This window comes from Crocuta crocuta, unplaced genomic scaffold (assembly GCF_008692635.1).
Source record: "Crocuta crocuta isolate KB4526 unplaced genomic scaffold, BGI_CrCroc_1.0 scaffold1079, whole genome shotgun sequence".
NCBI classification, from domain to species: domain Eukaryota; kingdom Metazoa; phylum Chordata; class Mammalia; order Carnivora; family Hyaenidae; genus Crocuta; species Crocuta crocuta.
In genome coordinates, this window is record NW_027529995.1 from 1049157 (window position 1) to 1059292 (window position 10136).

Genomic DNA, 10136 nt, shown 5'->3' on the forward strand with positions numbered 1-10136 from the left:
ATGCCCCCACCCCACCCCACCTCCCATCCACCCATCTATCCATCTCCACCTGCAGCCAGAGGACCCATTCAAATGCTCATTTGGATCACACTCCTCCACTGCCCAACTGCAGGCAAGAGCTCAAGTCCCAACAGTGGCAGGTGGCGCCATCCCTGCCCCTTGTCACCTCTCTGCCCTCACCTCCTCCTCACTGTCCTGGACCTGCTTATACCTCCCTTCCTCAGCTGTCTGCTCCAGTGCCTCTCCTCATGAGGCCTCTCCCAGCATCATGCCAAATGCCCCCAGCCCCGGGTCCCCCGACACCTGTCTCCTGTGACAGGCCTTTCCACAGCTCTTTTCCATCCGCTCTGCTGCAGGTCTGTTCGTTCCCTGCCTCCCCATGGGAATGGCGGCTTCAGGGTGACGAGTGTGCCTGTTGGGACTGCCCTCTGTGCCCAGAACCTAGAACAGTGCCTGTGTTGACAGATGAGCCCCTCTGTGTGGCTAACTTGCCCTCCTGCCCCTTCTTTACTTTTTTCTGCTTCAGGGGATTCCCTCTGCCCCAAATTCCCACTGACAGAATTTTGGTTCCCAGCAAAGAATTGAGTAGATTTTAAAGAACAATAAAACCGATTCTGTGAGTAATGAAAATACAGGCTGGGGGTTGCAGCAGCTCCAAGGGGCTTACCAAAGCCCTGCAGGTCATGTCATGGCGACTCCAGGCCCTGAGCAACCCCAGGATGCCCTCCTGAAGCGTGTGTGGGCCAAATGACCCTCCCCTGCTTGGCTCAGAGCTGGCATGTTTCAGGTGTGGGGGACAGCCTCACTGGCACTGACTCCTCCTGTCCCATGGGTGCCCCAGTGTATGATGAGGATGTAAAAGTGAGGAGCTCAGAGCAGGAGATTCCTCACCCCAAGTGAGGGGACATCAGGAAGAGCTTGCAGAGTTGGTGGCATCAAAGAGGAGCTAAAGGATGGGTGCAAGTGAGGCCCACAAGCTGAGGAAAGGGCATCTGGGGGAGAACAAGGCATTGGCAAGGGCCGGGGTTTAGGATCCACGGAGGCCGCACTGGGAGCCCCCACCTGTGTGACCTGGGCCCACCCTCCTGTTCCCACAGCTGGGGCCCCCACCATCACTCACTTTGCGGATCCCCTCGTGGAAGCCACCATCATGGTATACTCCACCATCACCTCCCAGCTGCTGCCCACCCCAGCCAAGTCTCACTATACCTTCAACTTGAGGGACCTCTCCAAGGTCTTCCAGGGAATACTCATGGCTGACCCGGCTAAGGTCGAGGTGAGGATCTGGTAGGCTCCCTTCCCAGTGTCTGGCAGAGGAGTCCCTACCATGACTCTACAGTCCTTCCCAGCCCCTCAATTTTAGGCCTTACTGCTCAAACACTGCCCAGCCTTGATCTGGCCAGACCTTGAGTTGGGTTGAGGGCATGGTGGGCTCCAGGCCCCCTGCCTTCCTATAGCTGAGTCCAAATCCATGCTTAGAATGGCAGTGGTATTGGGGGTCACACAAAATGAGGAACCAGGGAAAAGAAAGAGAGAGAGAGGGGTTCCTGTTGGAGGCCCTGTGTGGGAGAAGATTCGGGAGGAAGAACGAGTGGGACTCACACCAGGAAACAAATGCCCAGGTGGCAGGAACAGGACTGTAGCAGGGAGTGGGCTGTCCAGTGGGCCGGGTGGGCTGCGGCAGACTGTCACCTGTGGGGGCCACAGGATCCTGAAGGTGATGGGAGCCATGGGGGTGGGTAGGAGACAGATTTGCCCTTGGAATGGGAGTGGGGGGTGGGATGGATCAGTGTGTGCAGAATCCGGTACTGGGAAGACCTGGTGAACAGGACAGATGCCAGACTTGGCCTTGCCAAGCTATAGCTAAAGAGGTAGAGAGAAGGGCTGGGAGCTTCCTGAGGGCCAGCCACTTACCCAGGAAGAGGCAGGAAAACTGGGATGGAGGTGGTAGCAGACACAGAAATGGGAGCAGAGTCAGAGGGGCGTTGGAAAGGCATAAGGAGAACTGGGCATTCCTTCCCAGCTTGGGGTTCGAGGAACCCTTGGGGCCCTAAGAGGGGAGAAGTGATGACCAGCTAATGGAGCCGGGTCCCAGCAGGCACTTGGCCGCCTGAGCCTGGAGCTGGGGGTGGAGAGGCGCAGGGACAGGGTCCTTGGTTGGCCAGCTGCCCTGTGTGTGGCCCTGCCCGGGGCCCCGGGGCAGAGGCAAGCACTGATGTCGGGGTGGCTGCAGGACAAGATACAGCTGCTACGACTGTGGTACCATGAGAACTGCCGCGTGTTCCGTGACCGCCTGGTGAACGATGAGGACCGAGGCTGGTTCGACAAACTACTGGAGAGCCACATGGAACACTGGGACGTGACCTTTGTCGAGGTCTGTCCCTTCCAGCCCATCCTTTATGGGGACTTCATGTCGCCAGGCTCTGATGTCAAGTCCTATGAGCTCATCACCAGTGAGAAGAAGGTGAGGGGCCCGTCTGAGACCTACCCCTCCTGGGGCCCCAGGCCCAGGCCCTCTGCAGCACTGCTAACAGACCAGCATGCTGTGGCCAGGGGGGCAGGACGCTGACTTCGAAGGCCAGCACTTGACTCTCTAGGTCCCATTTCCTCACCTGTCAAGAGGGTGTAGCAGGCCCTCCCTGGCCCACCTCTGAGGATGAGGCTGTGGTCCATGTGAGACAGGCTCTGTAAACAGGGATGTGCTGTGCCTGTTGGAGGGGCTATCATCCTGCCCACAGAGGGGCAGCAGGGCCCCTGGGGCCACAAGTCTGAGTCCCGACACCAGGGAGATAAGGAAGGGACCTCTTCAAGGGCCTCAGAGCTGTGTGGCTGGAGTGGCCTTCCCAATGGTTTCCCTCCACACACATCCCTCCTTATTACTAGGAGCTCCCACCAGAGCCCTGGGTCAGTACACCTGGTAAAGCCCAGAGGAAACAGACAGGGCTCTGACCCCGCCCCTCAGGCCTTCATGTATCTGACAGGTCAGGCCTTATGTAGTGGAGCTGTCTTCTGAAGGCACAGCACCCTTCCAAGCACAGAGGAAGGGGTGTGCTTTCTGTTGGGGACTCTGGTGCACAGAGCCTGAGAGAGGACCCAGATCTCCCCATCCTCCCTGGCCCCAGATGATGCAGGTGATTGAGGAGTACATGGAGGACTACAACCAGATCAACACAGCCAAGCTGAAGCTGGTCCTCTTCATGGATGCCATGAGCCACATCTGCCGCATCAGCCGCACCCTGCGCCAGGCGCTGGGCAACGCGCTCCTGCTGGGCGTGGGTGGCAGTGGCCGCAGCTCCCTCACACGGCTGGCCTCACACATGTGAGGGCCCCCGGAAGTGGTGGGCAGTGGGTGGCTGGAGGCAGGCTGTTGGTCCCAATTATGTTCTTCTACAGGTTGGGGAGCCTCGTGCCACCTGGGCCGGGACCCCCAGCCATGGGCTTCTGATCACACTGGGAACAGGAGCAAGGCCCCAAGGAGAGGCAACAGCAGTGCCCCGCGGTGTGGTTTGGAGGGAAATGTGGCTGCAGACATCCAGGAGGGATTCCTAGATGAGATGGCCATGGGCTTTCTCTCAGAATCAGAGCTGGGAGGATGGAAGGGAAGGGCATTCCAGGCCATGGGAACAGCTTAAGCAAAGGTCTGGAGGTAAGAGCATGTTCAGGGCCTGGAGAGTCTGCAGATCTGCCCAGGATGGGAGCCAGACTCCGGATGGCTGGGGTGGGGTATGGGCACCTACTGCTCAGCACTTGGCCTCAAGCTCTGGTAGGCCTCCACCCAAACTTCCGTCTCCAGGGCTGAGTACGAGTGCTTCCAGATCGAGCTATCCAAGAACTATGGCATGACTGAGTGGCGTGAAGATGTCAAGAAGGTCTTGCTCAAGGCTGGCCTGCATAACTTGCCCATCACCTTCCTGTTCTCTGACACCCAGGTGCCACTGGCATAGGCACTGGGCAGGGTCCAGGGTGGGGTGGAAACAACCCCATCCCAGCATGGTATCCTAGAAGGCGGTCAGTCCTTCAATCCCAGGTCGCTGTCATTTCGGGTGGCTATTTTGAGGGACAGCTGGTACTGGGGGTGAGGGAGCCCATAGTTGGGTGGGTCAGGTGCATGGGGCCAAACCCAGCCTGTCAGGGCTAGGGAGATATAGATCATTACCATACCCTAAGGCCTCTGGCATCACAGCTGACCACAAGTGGCACCACACTCACTGGCCAAAGGGTTCCCACCTCAAGGACCACAGGACTTGTGCCCAAAGTGCTGTGCCCCTGGTGCCCTTCTTGGGGGCTGCTCCCTCGAGAGCTCCATAGGCATGAGTCCTGTCCCTAGGTCTCTAAGAGAAGGCGAGGTTGTGGCTCTGGGATCTCAAGACAAATAGAGCAGCACTTAAACCTCCTGGGGGTCAGAACTGGGCCGAGGCTGAAGTCCTGGAATGTGTCCCACCCAGTTCAGGGTCCTCTCTGTCCCCAGCCCTGCTTCTACCCCCAGAGTCCCCTCATGTCACCTGGCAAGGACCTGGCAGACCTGTGGTCTGGTTTCCTCCTGTGAGTAAACGGGTATGGAGAGGCCTGGAAAGTGAAGAATAAGGTGCCACATCTCCTACCCAGGACCCAGGGCCCTTTCATAGCCCAGTGGTGATGTTCAGTGTCTCTGCTACAGGGTAGGCCTAGATATGAGTCCTAGACAATGACTTATGGGGTCACTTGTATGATCCTGGGCTTCTCTGGACCTCAGCGGCATGGTTTGTAAAATAGGGCTGCTATGGAGGTCCAAGGAGACCAACACCCAGGGGCCATCATCAAGGCTTAGCTTTTGCACTCTCATCTCTTCCCCAGATCAAGAACGAGTCTTTCCTGGAGGACATCAACAACGTCCTGAATGCGGGTGACATTCCCAACCTCTACTCCTCAGATGAGCAGGACCAGATTGTCAATACTATGCGACCATATATCCAGGAGCAGGGCCTGCAGCCCACCAAGGCCAACCTCATGGCCGCCTACACTGGGCGTGTGCGCAGCAATATCCACATGGTGCTGTGCATGAGGTATAGGCGGTTGTCGCAGCCCACCATGGGGAGGGTCCTGGGCTCCTGGGGGTGGAAGTCAGCATCTCATTTGGACTCCTGGCCCCCCAGCCCAATCGGAGAGGTCTTCCGAGCCCGCCTGAGGCAGTTCCCCTCCCTGGTCAACTGCTGTACCATTGACTGGTTTAACGAATGGCCAGCTGAGGCCCTGGAGTCTGTGGCCACCATGTCCCTGAACGAGATCCCAGAACTGGAAGCCACCTCTGAAGTAATCGGAGGACTGGTAGGTGTCTTGGTGACGAGCAAGCTGTTGTGGGGACTGTTTAGGTTTGGGACTCTCACCCAGGCCCCATGCTGATGGGCATTTGGGCAGGTGAGTTACTTATGCTGAGCCTGTTTGCTCATCTGTATAATGGGGATGTCACAAGGCTGTCACAGTGACATAGGAGGTTGGACACACACTTCACAGTCACTGGTTCTTTTGTTCCTTGAGGGCTTTGTGGAAACTTTCTTCACAGAGCCCCTGACACAACCAAAGGCCACAGATGGGGGGCCATATTTGTTTTGTTCAAACAGAGAGTGATGGTCACCAGGGGGCCAAGAGATAGAATGAGCCCCTTTCCTTGTCTAGCTATTCTGCAGCCTTGGGCCCTCTGTTTCCCCAGACCCAGCCTCCAAGGCAGGGAGGGGTCCCACCTTAGGATTCTCAGGGAGAGGCAGGTCTTGGGAGCTGTGACAAGGGCAAGATCTGGGAGACACCTGAGTCCACATTCAAAGGCAGCTCTGCCCTTGACAGTTGTGTGAACTTACACAAGCCCCTTGACTTCTCTGGGTCATGGGATTTTCTTCTGACCTTGACCTCAGAGGTTATGAAGATCATAGGACACAGTGAGAGAGGCATTGAGGTTCCTACATGTGGCCCCTTCCTTGGGACCATGCTGCAGTGGCTTCAAGGGCACCCAGTGCCCTGTCTTTGCTGCTGGCATCAGTGGTTTCCCACCCTACAGATTCAAGTTTGCGTGTATATCCACCAGTCGGTGGCCAAGAAGTGTGTTGAGTACCTGGCCGAGCTGGCCCGCCACAACTACGTGACCCCCAAGAGCTACCTGGAGCTGCTTAATATTTTCTCCATCCTAATTGGGCAGAAGAAACAGGAGCTGAAAACTGCTAAGAACCGCATGAAGAGTGGCCTTGACAAGGTGGGCCGGGGCGGGGCTATGTGGGCCCTGGCAGCACCCCATGGTTCTGCCTGCTCTGGCTTAGCCCTGGCCCAGGGGGGCCCAGCCCACCCCTTCAGTCAGCAGCCTGCAGCATTGAAATGGGTGGCTTCCTCCCTTACCAAATGAACAAATGAACAGAAGCTGTTGGCCAAGAGCAAGGCCAAAGCGGGTTACCTTACAGATTTTCAGGTGACTGCTCCCTTCCTCCAGGGTTCACCGGGCAACGAGCCACAGCCTCTCACTCATGAATGAGGGCCTGTGGCCCTGCAGGAACCTCCCCCCAGACCCTTCCAAGCCCGACTCTCTCTTTTTGTTGTCTTTTTTTTTTTTTTTTAAAGTAGGCTTCATGCCTATCACAGACCCCACCAGGGGGCTTAAACTCAAGACCCTGAGATCAAGACCTGAACTGAGATCAAGAGTCAGATCCTCAACAAACTGAGCCACACAGGCACTCCCTGGCTCTCCTCCTGGTCCCCTGTCACACCTGATTTCCTCTCTGTACACCCCCTTCCCCCAGCTGCTGCGTACCTCAGAAGATGTGGCCAAGATGCAGGAGGAACTAGAGATGATGCGCCCCCTGCTGGAAGAGGCTGCCAAGGACACCGTGCTCACTATGGAGCAGATTAAGGTCAGGGGTGCTCCCTGGCTCTCTTCCCTGATGTCTGATCATGTCTGAGGATGTTCGGTGTCCCCATGCAACCACAAGATCTCCAGCTGCCTGATGCTGTGGGTTGCTTAGCCTCTCAGTGCTTGTCTTCCTCAGTCAGTAGTCATTGGTTCAATCAACAAGTGTTTGCTTGGAACCTATTCTGTGCTGGGCACTGCCCAGGGTAGGGGACGAGATGAAGAGCAAGACAGGAAGCCCAAACCGTGATAGTCACAGCACAGACTGAGCAGCAGGCCACCACAGGCACCTGTGCAAACTCTGAGTCTCCCTCTGAGACCCTCTGAGTCTTCATGAGGTCCCCAAATTCGAGGGTCAGGTCCTCCCAGCCACCATCTCAGATTCGTATGTTCATTATGACAGCTCTCTGGTAGAAGCAGTCACATCCTGCTCTGCAATGTCAGTGTTTTGAAAATGTTTGCCAGCAGACATTGGAAAGAACGTGATTGGGGCAGGGAGGGCACCTTTCTCTGTCTTGTATGGTGGTGCCCTGAGGGCTTAGGGGGTCCTTCCCTGGCGGGGAGAGCAGTTGTGCTCAAGCACATAAAGCCCAGAGCCCCAATCCGGGCCCGCCGCAAACACTCGGAATGGGCTTATTACATTCCCAGAGCTCCATGGCCTATTGTAGCTGAGAGGGCCCTTGGAGAATGGCGTATCCCTGCCCTCATTTCCCTCTGCCTTGGGAGATTGAGGTGTGCAGGGAGGAGAAAGGGGAGGGGACACACCTGTCCCCGGCATGCCACCAGCTGGGCCCTCCCTGCCTTCGGTCTCCAGGTAGACACAGCCATTGCCCAGGAGACCCGAAATTCAGTGCAAGCAGAGGAGATGAAGGCCAATGAAAAGGCCAGGAAGGCACAAGCTATTGCTGATGATGCTCAGAAGGACCTGGATGAGGCCCTGCCGGCCCTGGACGCGGCCCTGGCCAGCCTGCGCAACCTAAACAAGAATGATGTGACTGAGGTGGGTGGCCAGGCAGCCCTGGAAACCCCCACCCTGGCATCTAGCCCAGCACCCCTGGGCCCCAGGCCCCCTCTATCCACATCCCTTGGGGGTCGCATGCTGGGAAGTGTGAGCAGAACTAGTGCTCAACCCCAGCTGCTGTCCTTACCTCCTGTACCAACCCCCAGGCCCTGGGCCAGCTCATGGGGAGGGCTTTAGGTCCTAAGAAATCGGCCTCTAGGATCTCATGGTCGAGCCTGGGTATATGGGGGAGCAGGAGGAGCCACAGGCAGACCTCAGGGACTATCTCAGAGCACACTTTGTCGATTGTGGTAGGAACGGGGTTGGTGGGGTCCACCTTGTCTGACAGCTGTCCCTGCCCCAGGGGAATCCAGGCATTGATGGGTCTCCCCGACTCTTGGCCTGACCCACAGGTGCGGGCCATGCAGCGGCCACCCCCAGGCGTGAAGCTGGTCATAGAGGCTGTATGCATCATGAAGGGCATCAAGCCCAAGAAGGTGCCTGGAGAGAAGCCTGGCTCCAAGGTGGATGACTACTGGGAGCCCGGCAAAGGGCTGCTGCAAGACCCTGGCCGCTTCCTCGATAGCCTCTTCAAGTTCGACAAAGTGAGCATGCCAGGTGCAGGCTGGCCAGTGGGTAAGGCAGGGCAGCAAGGAGAGGAGTTGGCACCCACACAGCATAGGATTCTGTCCTGTCTCCCTCTTCCTGCAACACACACAGCCCTGTGGCCACAGGGGTGACAGGCAGGCTCCTGTCCCCATAAGATGTCACCCATAGTCACTCTAAAGCTCTGTAGCCTGGAGATCCCTCCTCGTGCTCTGTCCTCCCTGAGACCCCTATGGCCTTGGCCTAGACCTTCACTGTCTGTGCAACCATTGCCTTTCCCTCTGCCTCACCTGAGGCTCAGCTTCTCCTGTCTGCCTCTGGGTTTCTCTGTCTGCTGTCTATCTGGGGCTCTTTGTGTCCATGCCTATGTTCTCTCTCGGGAGGTGGCTTCATGGTTAGATCAGCCTGGAGCCCACCGCCCTCTTGGAGGACCCTCTTCAGCCTAGCAACTGAGTCGGGGACAACTTCCTGTAGACATGGGCCATCCCCCACCACCATGTGTCAGTATCAGGCCCCGGACACTCCAGGCTGCACTGAGAGGGTGGAGACAATGGCCCATAGGCAGCTAGACCCCCTTATAGACTTCCCCATCCTTCCTCCTCCTCTTCCATCAGTCTAGAAACCAGAGTCCCCACAGGCCTAATTAATTCCCAATCAGGAGAGCTCACAGCCAGTGCGAAGGCTCCCCTGGTCCCAGGCTCTGAGCCCTGGGAGCTCATGAACCATGCAGATTCCTGGCCTCATCCTGAACAACAGGGTTGGACTCTCCTAGGGTGGGACAGGAACCCTGAGGGTGTGGTGAGCTCTTGGGGTGAGGATTAATACCCTGAACATGAGCTTGTTTGGGCATCAGAATCACTCACTCTTCTCCACACCTGTCAGGAAAGAGCCCTTGTTGCTAAAAGAGTTTTAAATGGTGCTTGCATATTATCAGACCTCAAGGCTACGTGGTTTCTCAAGGACAAAGTCTCTGATTGTATTATCTGAAATCCTGGAACACAGAAGTTCCCCTTCCGACCAGCCTTTCTGGGCCATGATTATTCCCAAAGGAAGACACCTGTGCTGAAGCCTACATGGGGCATGGGACTCAGCAGCAACAAGGTGTTCCTTGGCAGGACCCACCATCCCTTCCTCCCTGCAAAGCACCCCCTGATGCCCACAGTTCCCCTCCCCTAGGACAACATTGGGGAAGCTGTGATCAAAGCCATCCAGCCGTACATTGACAATGAGGAGTTCCAGCCAGCCGCCATCGCCAAGGTGTCCAAGGCCTGCACCTCCATCTGCCAGTGGGTGCGCGCCATGCACAAGTACCACTTTGTGGCCAAGGCAGTGGAGCCCAAGCGGGTGAGGGCTCGGTACAGCGGGGAGAGGGACAGGGCAGGAGAGCCCCAGGGAGAGCCCCCGCCACAAGTTGGCCCTGGGCCCTCTGCCGGCAGCAAGCCCTGCGGGAGGCCCAGGATGACCTAGAGGTGACACAGAGGATTCTGGAGGAGGCCAAGCAGCGCCTGCGTGAGGTGGAGGATGGCATCGCCACGATGCAGACCAAGTACCGGGAATGCATCACCAAGAAGGAGGAGCTGGAGCTGAAGTGTGAGCAGTGTGAGCAGCGGCTGGGCCGTGCAGACAAGGTGCTGACATCCCTCCCTGTAGGGTGGGCGTGTGGGC

The 10136-nt window shown here is 57.3% G+C and overlaps 1 protein-coding gene across 1 annotated transcript in view; it reads left to right on the top strand.

The window, feature by feature from the left end:
- DNAH1 (dynein axonemal heavy chain 1) overlaps window positions 1-10117 on the top strand; it is a gene marked incomplete at its 3' end in the record, with an annotated part of 63930 nt that extends 53813 nt beyond the window's left edge. Inside the window, exons 46-57 of the mRNA XM_077763422.1 lie at window positions 1098-1276; window positions 2234-2464; window positions 3123-3319; window positions 3794-3929; window positions 4834-5042; window positions 5133-5304; window positions 6029-6220; window positions 6759-6869; window positions 7680-7865; window positions 8279-8470; window positions 9648-9815; window positions 9908-10117. Coding sequence (XP_077619548.1) covers window positions 1098-1276; window positions 2234-2464; window positions 3123-3319; window positions 3794-3929; window positions 4834-5042; window positions 5133-5304; window positions 6029-6220; window positions 6759-6869; window positions 7680-7865; window positions 8279-8470; window positions 9648-9815; window positions 9908-10117 — 2183 coding nt within the window. The remainder of the gene's footprint in view (window positions 1-1097; window positions 1277-2233; window positions 2465-3122; window positions 3320-3793; window positions 3930-4833; window positions 5043-5132; window positions 5305-6028; window positions 6221-6758; window positions 6870-7679; window positions 7866-8278; window positions 8471-9647; window positions 9816-9907) is intronic.
- Window positions 10118-10136: the final 19 nt, after the last annotated feature.